We start from the raw sequence: 21444 nt of genomic DNA, 5'->3' as shown, positions 1-21444 counted from the left end.
TTGCAGCCCGCGCTCAATCCACTGAGCTACCCCAGCCAGGGCGGGTATCCTTTGATTTTTTTTATTCTGTGATGGAGCAGACTTTCTGTGAGGATGCTGAAGTGATCTGAGCGAGTCTGAGGGAAGAGGTAGCAGTGTTTGCCAAAGCAACCGTGGATATCAGCGACGCAATGAGAGCTCTCGGAATAGGCGTTGGGGTAGGATCCCTCAGGGCCTGCCAATCTTAAGGGCTAAAGAGACATAGCGCCCACAAAAGGGAAAGCGTATTAAAGCAGCTAAATCAGGCGGACGATGTCACGTGCTCTCCTCCCTGCCAATTGAAAATTAGTATTCGCTTCCTCGGTTCCCCATGGAAACAGCCTCCTCCCACGGACCCTCCCGCCCCGTTCAGGAAGAGGTTTTACCATTTTATTGAGTGTTTAAACTGACAATCAAATACCTGAGCCTTGTGGCTGGACAGTTTGCTTCCGGCTAAGCAAACTAGTGCACTGATTGGACAATATAGCAATATCTGGCATCCAGTAGTCCAATAACCACCATACTGAGCGGGGTCTAATGAGGACGTAGAACCAATCAGCGGCGGCGTTGCTTTTGCGGCTCCACGTCGGCACCAACTGCGGGGCAAGATGGAGGCGCTGATTTTGGTAGGAGCCGGGGCAGCTGAGGTGCTGTGGTCTCCGGAGGGGCTGGGAGTCGGGGTTCAGCCTGACTGGGCCTGGGTAGAAAGAGGAATTCCAGGAAATCCTCGCGGACTGAGGGTTTTACTGGCCCTTGTAATAAGAGTGTGGCCTAGAGCAGGAGCTAAAGCCTCGGTTTAGAGTAGGAAGCTCTCCCGGGGAGAGGGCAGAGTGGGTGGGAAGTTGAAGGGAACACATGGAGTCCTTAGTACGCAAAGGATCATAAGCATACTGGCTTAGGGTCTTTCAGGTTCCCTCGATTCTAAGCATTGTAGATGATATCCTGATTTGAGTTTCCCCAAACCCCCAAATTCGCCCCAGATTTTAGGACTAGGACGCAGGTGGTGTTATCACAGGCTTCTCCTGTTGGTTGTCATAATTTGACACCCAGCTAATAATTGCCACATTCCTTCGAAAACTACTTCTTTTTACTTCGGTTTCCTGTTAACTCATTTTATATACATAAGTCATGATAAAGAATCATCATTCCATCAAAGTTCTGGAAGGTCTGGTAGAGTTAGCATGGTTTGTGAAATATTTCTCTAGACTCCTTATTTTCTCCTTTTTCCTACCCACTTAAACTTTAGGAATTCTTGTAGGATCTAACTCTATCGTTGCTTATATGAGAATTTTGGTGGTAAAAGTGGTGTGTTAGCTTCCTTGCCCAGATGATCTTTTTTGCTTGTTCAAACAAATGAAGCATTTTTATCCCTTTTTAAAAAGTGGACCAGAGATTGTCTCCCAAAAGTGCCTCACCTGTTTTGCAGTTTGGAGATGTTAACATAGACTGTGTGTAGGAATTTAGCTCCCAGCTCGTTCCTTAATTGAATTGAACTCTAGGCCTTTTTCTTGCCTTTTTCTGTCTTTCAGCTCTAATACATGTATGCATTCAAACCCTCATCTGGTAAAAGAGAATGACAGGTTTTAGTTTGTGTTTTTCAAAACAGCAAAGGTAGAGATAGTTCCTTTTCATCATATGGGTTGGTCAAGTGCAGGTAGAAAGCTTAAAATCTGAGTAGTTTTCTTATTTATTTATTTTTTAATTAGTTTTTAACAAGGCATTTTCTGTCCCAAGCAGTTAAGTAATATTAACTAGTTAACAGATTGAAATAAGTTCTAGGGGATTAGTTTCTTTGGAAGTTTTAGAAATATTTAGACTTCCCTACATCTGTAGAAGGGAACCTGCTTACAGGTAACGGAGTGAGGGAGATGATACTTTGGGAAGCTGTGTATCGTGGTGAGTTGAGGGGCTTATATGTAAAGTCTCTCTCTCTTGCATTTTCTCTTACCTCAGCTATCTATCTCTGCTTCCTCAGTGCAGTGTATTTCAACCTGCTTCTCTCTTATATCCATTTTAATCTGTACCTAAGATGCCACATTCACAGATCCCTGCTAACCCGGTCAGGTACTTCACTCCTGAACTTTGCTATAAAAACTATACTGATTCTTTGTCATGATGAATCTGTATCGTGGGGTTAGGGGACACTAAGGTATAGGGAAAAGGACTTGCTCAAGGAAGTACATTGTCAAAATTAGATTAGACTTTTATTCTTAATCCCAGACTAATTCTCTCTCATGTTACCTCATTATCACATTCTACTTCTTCAATATAGAACGTTGTACTTTGCCCTGGCTGGCGTAGCTCAGTGGATTGAGCACGGTCTGCGAATCAAAGTGTCGCAGGTTTGATTCCCAGTCAGGGCACATGCCTGGGTTGCAGGCCATGGCCCCCAGCAACCGCACTTTGATGTTTCTCTCTCTCTCTTTTTCTCCCTCCCTTCCCTCTCTAAAAAATAAATAAATAAAATCTTAAAAAAGAAAAAAGAAAGTTGTACTTTGACCAGCAGTTTTATAAAGCTTTTATTGAAGACAAAGTACCAACAGGTTCAATTCTTGTGCTGATCTCCAGAGTTCTCACGATATTAAACTAGTATTTTCATTTGTCTCATCTGTGTCAGCTCCTTCCAACTTTCATTTTTCTCTTTACAATTTCAATATATTTTAGGCTCCCATTAAGAATTTATATACCCTTCTCACAATTCTAGCCCTTCTCAGCTGGAGTTCAGGAGAAAAACTAATCCCTAATGACCTAAGGTATTCATTGTATGTAATGAACCAACTTCCCTGTATCCACAATGGCACTGGTTTTGTACCATCCTTTGGAAAAGTGAGAAAACAGTCCCATAAAAAAAATTTCAACATTCAGTGGTTCAGATGAGGAACCCTAGTTCAGAATTAAGGAGTCATAGGTTTTTCATTTTTACTACCTTCACATACTGGCTTACAAAATTTAGCTCCAATTCAAAATCACCCTTTCTCACTGATTTTTTTACTCTCTTCCCCTTGTTTTGTCTTCAGCAGCATCTCTGGATTCTTAGGTCACCATCTCCATTATAAAAAATGTGAAGAATCCTTGGAGCTTACTTTTGCTCTCTATTGAACTAAAGAGTTAACTGTAACTGGATAGAATTTAACAAGAATTTAACAATCTCCCACTCCTTAGAAAGGGAGACAATTCTAAAGTTCCTTTAGGCTTCCTCCTTTCGTAGTTTAATTACCTGATTTGGCTGGACCTCTGGGGAAATCTGATCAAAGCATATTCAATTCTCATGTCTGCAAGGTGCATAGACATGGCATATTGAGAAGAAGGGCAGGGTAGAGCTCAAGAAGAACCATCAGTTGAAATTTGATCTGATTATGGGTATATCTAAATACCAGTAGGTTCCCTTCATTTAAGGATTTTACAGTGGGTCACATTTCTTTATTGAATTAAGTAGTTTAGCTCTCAAGCACATTTGTCTAAACTTTCTCAGGTCTTTTTGTAGTCTCTAAGGAAAGAGATTCCTTCTGTTCCCAGTACTTAATAATGATGCTGCTAGCATGCATCTTTGGATTTAGCTTCCTCTCTCTGGCTGTTGTCTGCTGTATATACCTTCCTTGTGAATGGAGAGAGAGCTCTGCAAGTCACCATCCTCCATTAATCTTTTTTAAATTGGTTTTTACTTTTTTTAAAATCCTTATCCAAGGACATTTATTTGCTTTTTTGGAGAGAGAAACATTGATGCGAGAGAAGCATTGATTAGCAGCCTTTGCACTCACCCAGACCAAGGATCGTGTATGGCCAGACTGGGGATGAACCTGCAACCCAGACAGGTGCCCTGACTGGGAATCGAACCCACAGCCTTTTGGTTATTAGATAACACTCCAACCACTGAGCTACATTGGCCAGGGCTAGTTGATTTTTTAGAGAGAGAGAAAAACATCATCGGTTCCACTTATGCATTCATTGGTTGCTTCTTGTATGTGTCTTGACTAGAAATCGAACCTATAACTGTGGTTTATTGGGATGATGCTGCAACCAACTGAGCTACCTGGCCAGGACAATAACCTGTGGAATCTTAGAGATAATGGCTTATCCCCTTCCTCCCTTAGTTTACCTTTTTTTCCAAAGCTGAATTACTTTAGCAGTCTAGATCCTTAAATCTTCCCACATAGATTTCATGTTTCCTAATCTCTGTATTCACTTTCAGAGTGCTTTTCTAGTGCTTTATGGACCACACTTTTTATTTGTATCCTTTCTCTCCCCTTCATAACATTTTTATCCTAAAAAAAAATTCTAACTAAGCCTCATTCAAACATCAGAGCATCCAAAGTGCACAAGAGTATGCATATATAGAGAGAGGAGGAAACTATGCAGAATACGTCAATGACTCTTAAAGGTTGATACTGCTCTGCCGGTTTAGCTTCCTGAATTATCTTAATGGGGCTTTTGTTAAATTCCTTCGGCGCTAACAGTAGAGGTACTTGGCCTAAATGCCCCCTCCTCCTGCTCTGGGCAAAGGTATCAATTACATTAAGCCCCAAAAGCACTCCCATCTCATTCCTGGCAGTCCCCTGTGCCCCTCTCCCAGCTGCGTCCTTGCTGGTGCCTGGCCCCCCCATTTCGTTAGGAGAAGCAATCTCCTTGTTCCTGCACTGTGGAGATATATTTCTCAGCTAGGGCGCGAGCAGTGCCAGCACTGCCCCCGGTGAGGTCCTTGGCAGCCATAAAAATTTTTATTGTGATTATGTTGGTGTCGGGGTGTCCATCTGGGTTATTGCACACCTAGTTTAATTGATTGAAGTTTAATTTATTGACACTTCAAATTAAATGATCAGAATAAACTGTGCTGCTACTCTGGCCGGCTTGTTTTAATGGTTGATTGCTGGAAGCAGACCTTGGCTTGAACTAAAACCCCTAAAGAGCAATTGACGCTGCTTCTAACTCTCCCCATGTCTTGCCCTCCAAGAAGACCTCGTTATAGATTTCCGACGTATTTATATATATTTTTCCCTCTCCTTCACAGTGGTGGGAAAGAGTTGGTCCCTGGCAAGGTATAAATTATATCAAAGGTCTAGGGGAGCTGTCACATGGTCAAAAGAGGAGGAGGAGCCTCCGCATGAAGAAAGCCAAACCCTTGAGAAGCCAGGTCTTCCCTGGGAGGTAGAGGATGAATGTAATATCCAAATACTTGAGGGAGCATAGTGACAGATTTAGGATCTTTTTCATCTAGATACTTGCTACTGTTCTTTACTCCATCGATATGACTTGGTTAGATAGGATATTGACAAACTAGTTATGGAAAGGGGAACTAAGGAAGCAAAGGGTAGAACAAGAATAAAAAATCAATGCCTAACTACCCATTTATGCTAGAGTAATTTGGAAGATGTAGGCACAGTGCCCACGGGCAGCCAATGAAGATGGTTTGGGAGGTTAAGTCCATGAACATTTAAAGATGTCCCTACTGGTAAGGGCCCACCCACATTCTGCATCTCCTGATTCTGCACTGAGTAGGCTTTCGATTTCCTAGTCTTTCGATTTCCTAGTCTTTGTCATCTCTTCTGGTATTTGACCACCCCATCTCTTCAGGAAATCTTAACTGTTGTATAACCTGAATCTTAAATGCTGCAGATGAAGCCTAGTTCTTATTTGGCTTTTTAATTTTCCCACTATCGAGGTAAATAATCCCCATTCACGGCCAGTTGGCTTGTCTACTAATTTTTTCCTTCTTTTCTCTTATTTGTGTAGTTTTTAGAGGGAGACTGAAACTAGGGGAGAGGCTAGCAATTCTGCCTCAAAGGTAGATTTGGGGAGAAAATAGGTTGAAAGATGAACACAGAGGCTATCAATCAGTCTTTTAAAGACTGTTTTTTTTTTTTGTTTATTTGTTTTCAGGAGCAGATATGGGGGGAGAGGGGAGTTGGGAGTAAATTAGGATACAGATCATGACCAAGGACTCATCAGAAATTGATCTGTCCCCATTTGATTTTTCCCTTTGCTGAGTGATATTTAAATGAGGGCTCCTGAATTACCAAACTGGGGAGGCAGAATGTTCTAATGTTGCTCCCAAGCCTCAGGTGGAGAGTACTTTGATTTCTCCTTGTTCAATTAATTTCTCTTCCCAGTAAGTGCTGCTTGCTTTGTCCCACATTTCTGTAATCATTTCACTTCTATAATAGTTGAAGAATTAGGGGCTCTGTGACCTCTGGGCATAAAATTCTTTAGCACACTGGCTTTCTGAATTTTAATAAAGGACCTGAGACTTGCATTCCTGAGGAGCCAGGGGCTTGGTTATCTTTGTCCTGCCTGTCTCACAGCCGCCAAATTTAGTCATTGAAAGCTGGAGGGGTGTGGTGCTGACCTTTTCTTCCCCTGTTGGCTATGTTAGTTTTCTTAGTCATATTTACTTAGTCATATTTATTAATTTATGAAGGCCACACACACACACACACACGCACATTCATTGAAGTCATTACTTGGTGCCAGGCAGAGAAAAGGGGTGATTTACAAAAGTATTGCTCATTTCTCCTTTTTCATTCCCTCCCCATACCATCTTATTATCTTCAGAAAGAATGTCATTTAATTCTAAACCTAGGTTGATGAACTTCTTCAAATCAAAACAATTTGTGAATGTGTCTTTTCTTGGTAACAAGGTTCATAAATTTCATAAGCTTTCAAAGGGGTCTGCTATACTTTAAAAAAGGTATTAACATAAACTGATCTAGCTCAGGCCTCATTTCTCCAGTGATGAAGCTTAGTCCTAGAGAAAGGTAGAACTTGAGGTAATGGCTGATGCAGACTATAACATCAGGATTATTTAGGAGTTTAGAGACATTTTCTCCCGTAGTGTCAGAATTCTTGGTGATTGTGCATTCATGTTTTGTATCTATGTCAGAAAGGAAGATTATTTCTAGGTATCTCTTCTGCTCTCAGTTCTTCCTTGCCAAGATGTGTTTGGTTTCCTCTGTATAACCAATATTTGGTCTCATGTCATCCAGTTCGGTGGTACCTTGGCTCCTATTCTTTCCTGAGCTGTGCTTCTTGAACCTAAGGAAACCCCTGGGTATCATGTGAAAACAGCTTTCCCTGTCGAAGCGTTTACCTGATTTCTTTTCTTTCCATCTGAAGCCCCTAGACTTGTGGCTGGCAAATTGGAGCCCTCAACCCCAAAGGAGCTTTTAATTTTTAAGAAGTTGGCACAGAATGAGGGAGCAAATACCTGCCTAGGTCTTAAAGAGCAGGGATTATTATCTAGGAATTTCTCTTTCTAGTTTTTACTGTCTTGGCTTTATTTTATCAATAGGGTTGAAGGAAGAGCATCTTGTTTCTAGTTGATCAAGTCTATTGCCAAGCCATGGTACTACCCTTTTGGCATGACCATAAAGATTTTTAAGTGGGAAATGAAGAACTTTCTAGGAATCTCAACCAGATTCTTACTTGTGCCCTTTGCAGCTCCGCAGATAGCATCCTCTAACTCCAGGAAGCCTTGTTGGTCCCTCTCCTCCAAATGAATCAAATGAAGTTTTTAGTCATAGTCCCCAAATATCCTGTCTACCTGCACCAAACTCTCCTTCAGTCCTCTTCTGATGGCATATCATGATCTTATCCCAAAGTATTCTCTTACTATATACTGATACATTGTGAACACACTTGATTTAGTCCTTTTTCAGAGCCCATGTATCCTAGTTTGGCTTACAAGACACACAAATAGAGAGCTTTTATCCAGAGCTGCCAGCTGCTTTTTTAATACTTTGGCTAGTGACTATAATCCTTAGGAAGCTGCAGGTCATCTGAAGGCCCACAGGGGGCAGCAGTAGGAATGGCTCTTCCTCTCTGGTCCTCTGCTGGGGGAGGGGATACTGGGAAATTTTTTTATTTTTTTTTTCCCACCAGGCTTCAGCATCTCCTGGTTGAGATCAAAGACTTCTTTGCAGCAGACTATTTCTTGTTCAGCATTGTTTCAGCTCTCTTTAGGAGTTCAGTCTTGGTTTTTCTTGATAATAAAAATGTACATGAAAATCTATCTGAGCCACGCACCCTCCCACAAACTAATCTGCCTACAAATCATTTCCAGGCACCATTAGCATTTGAGGTGAAGTTCTGTTATACACTCAGGCTGTGGCTCTCTGAAAGTCAGTGCATCACAGAACTTTGTCTCGAAAGCTTTCTAGCAGCTACCCATTTGGGAGTGGGAGGGAAGAATAGACCTTTTAAATCCCTTGAACACATCCCTAAGCTTGTAGGGTCTTTCTCAATAACCAGCATTTTAATGTGTTAGCAGGTCAAGCCTAGTCCATTGTCCAAGAAGGCCATTTCTCAATAGCTGGGAGTTATTTATAAACATGCCCTTTGCAAAAACTTAAAAATGAAATTACATTATCAGTAATGGCTTTGGAGCCTTTAAACTGGCTGGTTTTATGGTGAGAGGAATTCCTGACCCTCCCCACTCCTGAGAGGTAAAGGCCCCAGGCTGAAGTGGAACCAACTGCAGTCAGGAGGTGGCAGGAGAAGTAAAGGAGAGGCTGCTGGCTCCACTTGTAGCAGAACAGAGAACTAAAACAGCATTCAAGCTCTTGCCTAATTCTCAGTTTTATTTAATGTAGCTATTCTTTTGGAATTTGAAATAAACAGCCTTTTGTCTGGTGCCTTCTTACCCCTTTCAGAGCTGTAATAAGATTATTACGAGCCTTGCCTTCCTTTGCCTGTCTTTTACCCTTCCCAGGAAGATCCAATATTTTTATTTTGGAAGTTTCCTTGATAACATCTAAAAAGCTAGTGAAAATAGCCAGGAACAGAACCCAGAAATCTGTTTCTCTTTTTTGCCACCTGTTTTAGGCACTCACATTGTTGGCCACAAAGGACATTGTTTGACTCTCCTAATTGGCACATAGCCAGAATGGTTTTTCTTTGGGATCCCATTCTTCCTAGGTATGCCAGACTCTATGACTGCAAGAACTAGTTACCTATGCCAGCTCCATGCCCAGTTTAAACTATTAGGTAGCTCTCTAAGTTTGCTGTGAATGTGGATAGAGGAACAGAGCCAAAGGTTTCCAGGGAAAAGATTGTGGGAAAAAATATTATGTATTTTCTTCCCTGTGGACTTTTTTTTCTCTGTTAAGGAAACTTTCACATTGGGATCTGTCTTTTGGAGAATTGAGAATCCACGTTGCTATAGAACTGGGCCTATTTTATGGGAAGATCTTTCTGTGGGGATTTAGGAGTTAGAAAAACTGCTTTTATTTGTGACCTATTAGGTGAGAATCCAGAGACTTCCCTCTGCTAGACATAGAGTTCTTTGAGAGAGGAATTGGTCATGCTTTATTTATTCCAGAGAGTAATATATAGGGTGGGCATCTCTAAGGAGTATTTATCAGAGGAGAGATAAGTTGGTAGTAATATTACCCAAAATGGCCGTACTGGATAATCTACCTATATGTGGAAGTCTAATTATAAGAGGGTCTCTTAGGTATATACTACATCAAAACATTTTTACTTTATTCTGAAACTTGAGTCTCATAATCATTCAACAAATATTGAGAGAGTTTAGTATGGTTAGGCATTGCTCTGGACGCTTGGGGTAAATCAATGAACAAAATATAAAAATTACTCTCCTTAAGAATTCAAGTGAAGAAAGCTTACATTCACCTTGTTGTCAAAAGACTGGGTTTCCTCTACTCTCATTCTTAACTCCCTGAGCTAGGATTGGTTCTTCACATGGAACCATAAACCTTCTGGAGCCTCATGGGACAATTTACTTTTACAGACACTGAAGTTTCTGGATCCTTGGGAATGATTGTTTTTTCTTCACTCTTGGGTGTTTATTAAACATAGGCTTGGAGAGTATATCCGGCTCCTGTGAGGACTGTGGGTTTCCTAAGCCAGGAAGGGGGCAGGGGTGTGGCGGGTAGCAAAGCACTAGCCTTGTGCTATATAGCACAGGGAAGGGATATCAATGGGTAAAGTAATATTGATTAGAAAGTCAATGTGAGCCTGTAAATACCTGTACACATACCACTGCCTCCCCTTCTTTCTTCTGGTTAGCTGGTTCCATAGAAGTTGAAGGAGTAGAGGAGCTTTTTGCAAAGTGATAATGCTGTTTAGTTATTTGAGTTTGTGTGCAACAATTAAGGCAGAAACTGTGATTCCTCTATGAGAGTCAGTGTTCTCAAAGTTTGATTCTTGGTAGTGAAGAAACAACCCCCCCACCCACCTCTTTATCTCCAGGCCCCAGAGTGTTTCTTAAATGGATCCTTTTCTCATTGCTTCTTAGCTCCCCCAAAATTCAGATTGCTTTTTGTCCTGGCAGGTTAAGTGGTGGTGGTTGGGATGTAGCAGAGGAATTGGGATCATAGGGGAAGTTTTGGGAGATGGGTGTCTCGCAGGGCTCCATTCAGAACTGGTGTGTGTTTGCATGCACACACACACACTGATATTTCCCTCTGTGTGTGTGGGTGGTTTAGGGAAGGCTTGCTTTATGCCTCTGCATTGCTACTGCATTGGGACTGCAGAAACTTCCAACTACATTAGGGCATTCAGCCCTCTTTTCAAGTATCCTTGTGCAGTGGCTATTAATCTGGTCATATTCCATACTCACCTGTGCATGGGAGACCAGTGAGGGAGAATAATTTGGAAATAACTGTAGCATGATATTTGGAAATAAAAGCATGACCTATCTTGATTAAGCACTTTGTGGATCTGGCTCAGAGAAACTTTATCTGATGCTGCTTTGGAGTCCTTTGTTAAAACGCCCCTCCCTCAATTCACTTCATTCACCATTTGGCCATTCTCAGTAGGAAATGTCAGTATCTAACCATGTTGGGATAGGGGATACACAGAGGCACCTCAGTGGGACTAGGAGAAAGTATCTAGTTTGCCAGTGGTGGCAGGAGCCTTCAGGACTGAAGGTGTGTTCATATCTCTTCAGGAACCCTCCCTGTATACTGTCAAAGCCATCCTGATTCTGGACAATGATGGAGATCGACTTTTTGCCAAGGTGAGATTCCCTTTCAAATTAGTTTAGAAGCAAAACAAAGACTTACTCTGAGATCTGAATAGTGGGACTGGTCCTGTTAACTCATATTCCTTGATACTGTAATTATAAGAATTCTTCCATCTTGTCCATGCCTACTCCAGATTAAACCTAAACTGCTTTTGTCTCTTAGTTTCCCTGCTTCTCTCCTTGCTGTCCTCAGACTTTGATCTCCTTTGTTACCAGCATTAGAACAGAGAAGAACTTGGGAACCTTGGTTTCTGAACAAAGCAGTGTCTAGATATGAGATACAGCCTGGTCATGCCCATCACTCCTGTCTCTTTCCCTTCTACCTTGTTACCTGTTTGGGTTTTTCCAGGGAAATTCCTCACAGTTCCAGGGTTCCGGCTGGAGGCCTGCAGTTACTACCAAACTTGTTACCTACTGGCTTTCCCAGTATGATGTTTCTAACTTTGGATCTATTTAAAAAGAAGAGAAAGGACACCCCTCTGTTCTCCCTCTGTATTCTCCCCCTCCTGTAGAAATTTTTTCTGTCCCTTGTGTGTTAACTCCGGGCGAGCGTAGCATAAATCAATCAGCAGGTAGAGATTAGTTTAGAATTCACCAGCTGTTCCTTCCTGTAATTGGATGTAACTATGCAGGACACCTTTTGAAACAGTTATCCAGTTACTAAATGCCAGACCTGTCATAGGTCTTCAGCTGACTGCAACGGATTAGCCCCTAAAGAGCAGAGCGATTTAGCAGCCTCTTTTTCCACTCCCTTACCAGGGAGAGGTTGGGAGTGGGCTCAGCAATGTGCTAGATTGCCTCCTGCTTCTTTCAGTTTGCAGAAAAGAAAGCTAAGCTATGAGACAGGATAAGGTAGGGTTTGCCTTTCTTTAGAGGAGATTTTTGTAGCCTTTCTTAATTCCTCAGCTTCATACAGTGAATGAGGGTCTACAAGAAGTGTTCTGTGCTAGCCCTGGCTGGCGTAGCTCAATGGATTGAGCACGGGCTGTGAACCAAAGTGTCGCAGGTTCGATTCCCAGTCAGGGCACATGCCATGACCCCCAGCAACTGCACATTAATGTTTCTCTCTCTCTCTCTTTCTCCCTCCCTTCCCTCTCTAAAAATAAATAAATAAAATCTTAAAAAAAAAAGAAGAAGTGTTCTGTGCTTCTACTGCCTTTTGTGTTCTGTAGCACTACTTCTTGACATGGGGTTGCTTGTCAATGAATAGAAACACTCAATGAGAGTGGTCTCAGAATTGCTCTCCTAGAATAGAGACAAGGGCAGAACCTCATCATAGGATTGTAAGCCTCTGCTCTTACAGTCATAGAAATGTGAGGTGGGGTTGCTTAGAGCTGGGTCCTTAAAAATTGTTGTTTTTTAAAAATGTTGTTTTAAAATTTATTTTTAGAGAGAGGGAGAGAAACATCAATATGTGGTTGCCTGTCACCCACCCCCACCACCCCTGCGCACTGGGGACTTGGCCTGCAACCCAGGCATGTGCCCTGACTGGGAATCAAACCAGCAACTGTTTGGTTCATAGACCTGCGCTCAGTCCACTGAACCACAGCAGCCAGGACCTTAAAAATTATTTTTGTATTCAGTTACTTCTTGCCCATACCCTACCTCTGTAGTTCTTCTTCATATCAACATTTCTCCCTCACCCCATGCCTTGAAAGAGAGAAATCCAAAATCCAGAGCAAAGCATTTTAATGTTTTGAGCAAAAGTCACTAATCATTCTGAGCTCTGAGCTTTAATGACCCAACCCTTCTCCTTTCCTTCTGACCAGTACTATGACGACACCTACCCCAGCGTAAAGGAGCAAAAGGCCTTTGAGAAGAACATTTTCAACAAGACCCATCGGACCGACAGTAGGTCATTTTCTTTTCACTATTCTCTGTGTTAGGGAGAACCATGGTGGGAAGAGGGTGGCAGCAGGACTGCAGAGAAAGGATAAAATGACTCTCCCTCCTTTTTCTCTTTTTTTTCCTCCTCCCCTCATATAATAAACTCTTCAGAAATGTAATGGGGAGGTGAGTGTACCTCACGCGGGAATACCGTGCTGGAAGGTTGGCTGTTAGCTACCTGTCTAGTCCCTGGATTTATGAGCCTCACTTGACAAATTTAACTGCAGCTCTGCTTATTGTACCGCATCCATTAGGGCAGGTAAATGGAAGTCTGTAAAGGTGACCGCTCTGCATTTTCACCTCCGAAGGATCCACTAGTATCCTGTGTCTTATACAAGGAGGGAAATGAGGGTAGTTGGGGGGAGGGTGGTTAGAGGAGAAGATACATTTATACTTCCCCAAGTTTATACTTACCTTCTGCTACCACCTGAAAATAAAAAGCCGTTCAACTTCAATCTTTGGGGGTCATTTGACCTATATTATCTCAGCCCAAAACAGCTGTATACCAGGAGTTTGTGGTAACTCTTTGTGTCCTACTTATCTCAGGCCACCCATTGTTTCCACCTTTTTTCCCCTCAGGTGAAATTGCCCTTTTGGAAGGCCTAACAGTAGTATACAAAAGCAGTATCGATCTCTATTTCTATGTGATTGGCAGCTCCTATGAAAATGAGGTAAGAATCCCCACTCTTCTTTGCTGTCCCTGATTCTACTTCCTAAATCACAAGCATGACATAGTTAGAGGTTCTGGGTCTTAAGGAGTACCACATCCCTCTGGCTTCTGACTGAGCTAATGAAGTTGACAGATTCCTGCTGGCCACACAAAAATAACCTAACAAATGAATCAACCTAGAATAGAAGTTTTCCCAGATCTTTATTTATCTCCATATAGGAGACACCACATGTGTGTGGTTTTTTAAAAAATTTATTTATTGATTTTGGGGGGCAGGAGGGAAGGTTGAGAGAAAAACATTGATTTGCTGTTCTACTTACTTATGTGTTCACTGGTTGCTTCTTGTATGTGCCCTGACCAGTGATTGAACCTGCAACCTTAACATATCAGGACAATGCTCTACAACTGAGCTACCTGGCCAGGGCATACCACATGTGTTTGAATGCATAGTAATGTACCATATTAATGGCCTTCCCTCAGTAGTATGTTTTAAGATGGATTTCTGAGGTATGGTCAGGATTGGGGGATGCTTGCTCCTGCTATGAAGGTTCCACGCCTGACTGAGTTTGGGTCAGTTAGCCAACATTCTGGGTCATGTTGCCAGCCATACATTCTGAATGGGTCTAGTCCTTGAGACTTGAGACTTGCACACTTGAGATTGGATGCAGTCCTAACCTGCGTGCTCTACACAGGAAAAGCTATTTATCTGAGGTAGCAAGTTCTAGGAAGGAGAGTAGATAAGTAGAAATAAGCTCTCACATAATTTGAGGCAAAAGTAAAAGTTTGAGAGAATCAACTCTTACTGAGCTTTTATCGCTATAAGTGCTTTGTAAAGCTCATTGTCATTTAAATCATACAATGCTTGTGTGAGTTATAGGCATTGGTGTCCTTGTTTTGTGGATGGGGAGCCATATGAAATTACTAGTATTTAACCACTGTTGAACTACAAAAGTGGCAGTTTCATGTGGTTCAACCTAATTTTCCCAGGGTTACACATCTAGAAAATGGCTCAGCTGGGATTTAAGCCCAGATCTGTCTGACTCTAAAGCCCATGTTCTTTTTACTAACTCTCTGACCTCAGCTAGTGCTTGGTTAATGATTTCTCTATCTAAGACATCAGGTAGCACATATAGTTGGTAAATACATGTAGAGGACTATGACAGGGAAGTTCTGTTTGACAGTCTGGTCAGAGAGACATCCAATGTGGAATCATGTGGCAGAATTTATTTCTCTAAGGAACCATGGGTCCCTTTCTGTTTTGCTTTCACTTCCACCTTATGCTTTTGGTCCTTTGTAAAAGCCTATGTCTTTTGATGCTTAATGAATTAGAGGGTATTATTTTCAGGTAGCAGCTTTCAGGGTCTTGAACCTTTTCTCTCTGCTTCTGTCTCCCAACAGCTGATGCTCATGGCTGTTTTGAACTGCCTCTTTGACTCATTGAGCCAGATGCTGAGGTGAGCAGTCCATTCTTAACATCTGTTTAGGAGAGAAAGTCACTATTCTTCAGGCCCAGGGGTTTGTGGGGAAGCAGAGGCTCCAGGGAGCTGATTTAGCTTGAGAAGTTGGGCTTATTAGGAATAAGGAATTCATATTGATGGGGAGGACTGGATGGAGGGAAGAGTATGTCCCTCGGGAATAGTTCTCCTAAGAAAGGGGATTGGGAGGGAGCAGAATCTTCACCTTTGTGTCTACTCTATTCCCCATTAGCTCTGTCAGAGTTCTAAGCACCCTGAAAATGCTTTCCTGGACTTCATTCTTTATGTTAGAGAGAGGAAAGGGGTAAGCTTAGGGAATTTCCCTATAAAACATCAGTACCTTGGGAATGGAGAAAACACTCCTAATTTTTCACTTGTAGCCCTTAGTGTTTCCCTTCTGTAGAACAGGAAGAATGTGCCATTTACCCTCTCCTCCCCTTTCACCACTCCACCAGTCCTCTGCTCCTCATGTAGATGGGCAGTAGAAAAGGTATAAGATACTTTTCCTGAAAACATACAGGGCTCTGAACCTCGTTCCCCCACAGCAGCTCCCCAGTGAACTCAGCACAGCCATCCATCTGGAGCAGAACAGCAGGCATTCTCAGCCCCACAGAATCAGCAGGGTGAATGGCTCAGATTTCCTTAGGAAGGGGATGATTTATTTCTTAGCCAGGTGAATGAATAGACTTCATTTCGGGTAATCTAGTGAAAGAGTCAAACTGACGGATGTGACTGGCCACAAACACCAACCACCAGATCTGAGGCTGGTGGAAGTGGGCCCTGACTGTTCCCAGCCCCCTTGTTGGGCTTCTTTTCAACACCTGAACAGAGCTGGTTAGGGAGGGGGGACAGGGGAAGGCTTAGGAGGTTTGTCAGTCAGAGCTCGGGTGCAAGTGGAATTTGTACTCAACCCCTCCCCACCTCCTGCCACCTCCAGATTGAGTTTTACCTTTGTTTATTTCCTTTTTTCCACCCATTGATGTCAGCATTTATGAGAAATGTCATGAGCAGCATCATGGTAGGTAGGAAAGAAACAACAGCTCTGGATAACCAACCCCTGAGAACTTAACTATATTTTTTTAATCTCTTTCCTGACATTCCTGATCCTTTCTCAGCAAACAGAAGTAGGAAGGTGTTTACAGTGGATTAGCTAAAAAGGAATTAATTACCTTATTTACTTTATTAAAAAAGATTTTATTTATTTATTTATTTTTAGAGAGGGAAGGGAGAAAGAAAGAAAGGGAAACTTCACCATGTGGTTACTTCTCACGTGCCCCCTACTGGGGACCTGGCCTGAAACGTAGGCATGTGCCCTAGACTGGGAATTGAACTGGTGACCCTTTGGTTCACAGGCCAGTACTCATCCATTGAGCCACACCAGCCAGGGCACCTGACTTACTTTTTTGTGTGGTTGGTGGAGACATTTATTGCTCTAGTGTAGGTTCCCAACTCAGACAATGTCCTAGGATTCCTTTCACACATGAGCTGTTTCTCCCCCAACCCCTTGGGGACTCAGGAAAAATGTAGAAAAGCGAGCACTGCTGGAGAACATGGAGGGGCTCTTCCTGGCTGTGGATGAAATCGTAGATGGAGGGTGAGTTCTCTGATTTGCCTGGACCTCTCTGAATCTAGGGTGTGTGTTGGAGTGGGAGGTGGTAACTGCCCCTATCCTAAGGCAAGTGGACTGAGTGGCTAGAGTATCCCCACAGTAAGTAGGTTTTTTAGGAGGGAGCGACTCATGATCTCTTCCTTGTCTTTGTAGGGTGATCCTAGAGAGTGATCCCCAGCAAGTGGTACACCGGGTGGCATTAAGGGTAAGCAAGAGTGTTTGTTTATATCCCTCCATCTACTCACTCTCCAGGGCCAGACTTGCTGATTGTATCTAAGTGTCTGGTTTGTAAAATACATAAATCTTCTCCTTTTTCAAATTCTCATTGTCCCTAAGACAGAAGCAAAGGAACGTTATTTCTGCCCCTAAGCTAGTACCTAACACCTTGTACAGTCTTTGCATAGAGTATACATTTAATATGTACTTATTGAAGCAATGATATAATAAAAGAAATTTTAATATTGCTGGTCCTAAAACTTTAGGAACTTGAAGTTGGCCTATTCTTCCTTTGTGGATGGATCACAATCATTTGAGACAGAGTAGTGTTTTCCTTGTGTTTTAAGGTCTTATAAAACTGAGGATAGCACCTCTCCATTAGAAAGTACTTATCTGCTAGGATTTCAGTCCTCTTTGGTGCTAGTGATATCAGAAAGGGGCCTCTAAGTTAATTGCAGAAGGCTCCAAATCTGTGGAGAGAGCCCACCAGCAAATTGTGGGGGTACAGAGATGTCTGAGCAAAGGAAATCTCCCCATTCACAGAATGTCCCAGTTCTGACCTCCAAAGAGTGAAGGCTGACAGTGCTGGGTAATGGGAAATCTTCTCCCTTAACTGCCGTGGGCTCCATTTGCATAGTTTAATCTTCTCCTGTAACATATGCCTCTGTGTGGCAAGAGAGAGGGTCCTCCCCACCAACTCCCTCCTTCCCCTTCTCAGGCTGCTGTTGGCAGCAGTTTATTTCTTCAAATTAACATGCTTGCTGTTACCCATCAGGCCTTACGGGATCCATTAAACTATCCCTGTCTCCCCCTCATCCTTTCCCTAGTGATACTGGTATTCAGGGAATGTCTTCTCTGACTAGGAATTCAGGTCCTCCTAAGTTGTGGATCACATAACCTGATGATTACTTGGAATGGAATAAATCTTTTACGTCCTCCTATCTAAAATAGAAGGTGGATGAAATGACCATTTTTTGCTCACAGCCCCCTGGCCAAGTATAATTATGGCTGTACTAGTTCCTAAAGTAACTGAGAGCTTGAAGCTATTAGCCCTTTGCTTCAGTTTAAAGGACCATCGCTTCTTTCTCTACTTCCAAACTTCAGTCAGGTCTTCCTCCAGCTTTCTCCCACACTGAATGCTTTTTTTTCTCTGTGCTATAGGGTGAAGATGTTCCCCTTACGGAGCAGACCGTGTCTCAGGTATGATTTTCTCCCTTCTTCCTAACCAGATGGAATGGGTCATTAAAGAGGCTAGAATAGCATTCGGCCCCAACCCACGAAGCCTGAATGAGACTGGAGACTGAAGACATTTCTTCCTTGGCTCCCTCTTATTCTAGAGAACTGGGACTCTTGCAGCCAAATGCCCTTACCCTACCCTAGCTCCCATTCCAGTTTCCTGTGAGCAGTGGCTGTCAGCCTTGGTGTGTACCCTTCAAACCCTCCCTTCCCGGTCCCACATTCAGTGATTTATTCTCGAGCAGAGGCTTGTTTTAAGCAGATGGTCTGTGTGTGTGCAACATGCGCACATGCACATACGTGCATGCACACGCACACACTGCCTCATTATTCAAATGAGGGCTAAGCTGGAAATGCATATTCTAAAATATGCAGGTTTTATAGATCCATCCTGCTTTGCAAATAGATTTGTTTGCCTGACTGGGGAGGGAGGGGAGATTCTGTTTTCTACCCACTTGGAATTCTCACTAAGCAGTTAATCTGGCCCTGGCTGGTGTGGCTCACTGAACTGAGCACCAGCCTGTGGACAGAAAGGTTGCTGGCTCTGCTCGTCAGTGCTGATGCCTGGGTTGTGGGCCGGGTCCCTGGCTGGGGGCCTGCGAGAGGCAACCAATTGATGTTTCTCTCTCACATCGATGTTTCTCTCCCTCTTTTTCTCTCTCTTTCCCCTCTCTCTAGATAGAAATAAAATCTTAAACCAAAAAAATGTCCATCTGGATGTGGTAACATACACACATCCCTTTTAACATATGTCCAGTAATCCCCAGTTTTTTCTTTCTGCTCAGGCATATCTCTTCTCTCCTTGTCCTCTCAAAGGATTTGAATTTTTTTGCAATTTCCCAAACTGACAATCCTTCAGGGCTTTAGAGAGTTTTTTTCCATTCCTCTACCCTTGGGAATTTCCTATTTGCCATTCTTCTAAGGACAGAGAAGGCAAGTGAGGGGAAGGAAAAGCCCCAATCCCAATCCCCATCCTCATCCTCCCTCCAGCAACCAACCCCCTTAATGTTGCCCTTGTTTCTGCAGGTGCTGCAGTCAGCCAAAGAACAGATCAAGTGGTCACTCCTTCGGTGAAGACCCCACTGTTCCTGGCTCTTCATCCCCTGAAAAAATCCACATCTGCTGTGATTTCTCATCCAGTCCCCCAACTGATGCTCTCAGGGTCATCTCGGGGATCATAAGGGATCCTTACATCTCCATCCTGTCTGTGTTTGTCCCCCCAGACCCATAGGTGCTTCCCATTCCTTCTCAGTTTTTTGAAGTTCTGGGAGTAAAGCTTCTAGCAGATTTGGATGCAGGACAGGGGAAGCACTTCTTCCTTTCTAGACCTGGATTATGTTCCCTTCTCCTATCTTGCATATTTTCTTCTTAACTTCTGTGCCCTTTGCTGCAGCTACACTTAAAATCAAAGCAGGAGAAAGAATGTGCTGAGTATTTTTCTCCCCTTACCTTTACAGGGCCCTCACCCCACTAGTTCATATGTGCAGCAAGGGGAGGGAAAGAGAGAATTCTTTCCTGTAGAATGCATGGGGGTGGTGGTGAGGAGAGGTATATCTAGTCTCAGCCACAGCCCCACTTACTGGCTTCAGTATTTTCTCCCTCCTTACTGCCCCATCCTTCAGCCTTGGAAAAAAGATTGGAACAGCTCATAGGAAGGGAATAGAGTGGAAGAAGCAGTAATTTAAATTTTATTGGATAGGGCTTATAAAATTCTGTATTTCAGTCACAGCTGCATTCTTTACCCTGATTGTGGTTTATAGCTTCAAAAGCGCTGTGGTCTGTGAGTGGTCATGGTGGCAACGTACATCTCTTGGTCTGATACCTAAACTCTACCTTCACAGCCCTGGGGTCTTTGCCCAACTTGTCTTCCCTGTGCCCTGGAGGAAAGCCAGTCCCTGAACTAAAACTCCATTCTAAGTCTTAGAAAGAAGAGTTTCTGCTCAGAACTAGGGAGGGGGTGGAATTTATGACTTGGGCTTCTGGGCCCTCTCAGTCCTTTTGCTCCCCCCACAAGCTTTTCACTTCTTTGCTTTGGGTCTGTAATCTCTGCCTCTTAACCCTATCCTTTCTTTGTCTCCATCCAGGCAGTAGGTCTAGGCTCTTCCCCTCCCTAGGTCGCTGAGAGAGGTGCCTTTCTTCACAAAACCTTCGGGATCTGGATTTCCCCAGGAAGAAGGAGGATGGAATGCCTACTCTTGGGTCTAATCTTTCCCCTTGACCCAAAAACTTTCCACAAAAATGTCTCAAAAAACCTTCCTGAAACTTCTGCCCCACCTACTAATGGCCAGTTCTCCATGACTGAAGTAGGGCACATAACTGGGCATATCTGAGGGGGCATTTTTGTGTAAGAGATGTATGAAGTCAGGAAATAGCCTCCTTCATATACTTGCTCTGTGCAAAGAGGAATAAAAGATTTCTTTTTCCAAATTGCCTTTGTGTGATGTTTTTGTTCCTCTCTCTTTGGCAGCTGCTCCTATTCCTCTAGCATCCCCCTCACTCCCCATCTTATAATATTTCTTCCCTCTTACCTCAGAGACTCCCCAGCATTCTCCCCCACCACCACTGCCATCCCTAATTTACGGGCCTGTTTGCCTCCTTGGCATCTCTCAGTCCCTTTGCCTGGAAATTGGCGCCAGGGCTGGGGTGGGGATGGTATTTTCTCAGTGGGAGTCCCAGGGAACTGAGTTCTCCCCCACCACTCCCAAAGCCAGCTGCCTGCTCCCGCTTCAGCCATTAGTAACCCGGAGACGCGCACCTGCGTGGGGGCTCTCCTCCAGACCCTGCTCCCTTCCTGCACCTCCCACTCCTGCTCTGAAATGGCGCTGAGCGGGTTATTTATCGGAGCCAGTGCTGCTCCAGAAGGTCAGGACGGTGGTGTAAATAACCTCTTCTCACCATTTCCCCGTCCCTCCAGAGCCTGCTCCCTTCCCCCTCCTCCACCTTTATTCTCACAAATGAATGTGGCTGGGCTGGCGCGGAGCCTGGCCCTGCATCTTAATGGGGCGGTGAGCTCACAAGATGGATTTAGCTGGGGGTATTATGGTTGCCTTGGTGACAGGAGAATGCTTTGGTTTTCTTTCCCCTTCCTCTGCAGGATTTTAAGGAGGGGGAAGTGTGGGGAGCCCTCCTCTGCACTGCAGTTTGAAGGGTCTCCTCAGTCACCTCTACTGCTCATAAGATAGGCCTGCAAATCCAGGATTCATCAAGAGAGACCGTATTTAGGGCCTGAGATAAGAAAGGATGAGGGGAAGAATGGAACGAGGGAAGAGCCTCTCCAGCATCAAGACATAAAACCTAGAGTCCAGTCTTGCCTGCTCTTCTGTAAGAAGCTGAACAACTGTGGGGCACCTATGCT

At 43.5% G+C, this 21444-nt stretch overlaps 1 protein-coding gene across 1 annotated transcript; it reads left to right on the top strand.

The window, feature by feature from the left end:
• Nucleotides 1–531: 531 nt before the first annotated feature.
• COPZ1 (COPI coat complex subunit zeta 1) lies at nucleotides 532–20516 on the top strand. The gene is made up of 9 exons (XM_045829916.1): nucleotides 532–644; nucleotides 10922–10990; nucleotides 12766–12847; nucleotides 13463–13554; nucleotides 14952–15007; nucleotides 16545–16622; nucleotides 16791–16842; nucleotides 18015–18053; nucleotides 19116–20516. The coding sequence occupies exons 1-9, from the start codon at nucleotides 627–629 to the stop codon at nucleotides 19161–19163; spliced, it is 534 nt and encodes a 177-aa protein (XP_045685872.1). The 5' UTR covers nucleotides 532–626; the 3' UTR covers nucleotides 19164–20516.
• Nucleotides 20517–21444: the final 928 nt, after the last annotated feature.

Source organism: Phyllostomus hastatus, unplaced genomic scaffold, assembly GCF_019186645.2.
Source record: "Phyllostomus hastatus isolate PE091 unplaced genomic scaffold, TTU_PhHast_1.1 phas_scaffold_93, whole genome shotgun sequence".
Classification (NCBI taxonomy): domain Eukaryota; kingdom Metazoa; phylum Chordata; class Mammalia; order Chiroptera; family Phyllostomidae; genus Phyllostomus; species Phyllostomus hastatus.
The sequence above is the reverse complement of the archived record's forward strand: the minus strand, read 5'-3'. Positions and strand labels throughout refer to the sequence as shown.

Coding starts and splice junctions, on each gene's coding strand:
- COPZ1 (XM_045829916.1), top strand. Junction 15,008..16,544: donor TCATTGAGCCAGATGCTGAG/GTGAGCAGTCCA, acceptor TTGGGGACTCAG/GAAAAATGTAGAAAAGCGAG. Junction 18,054..19,115: donor CGGAGCAGACCGTGTCTCAG/GTATGATTTTCT, acceptor TTGTTTCTGCAG/GTGCTGCAGTCAGCCAAAGA.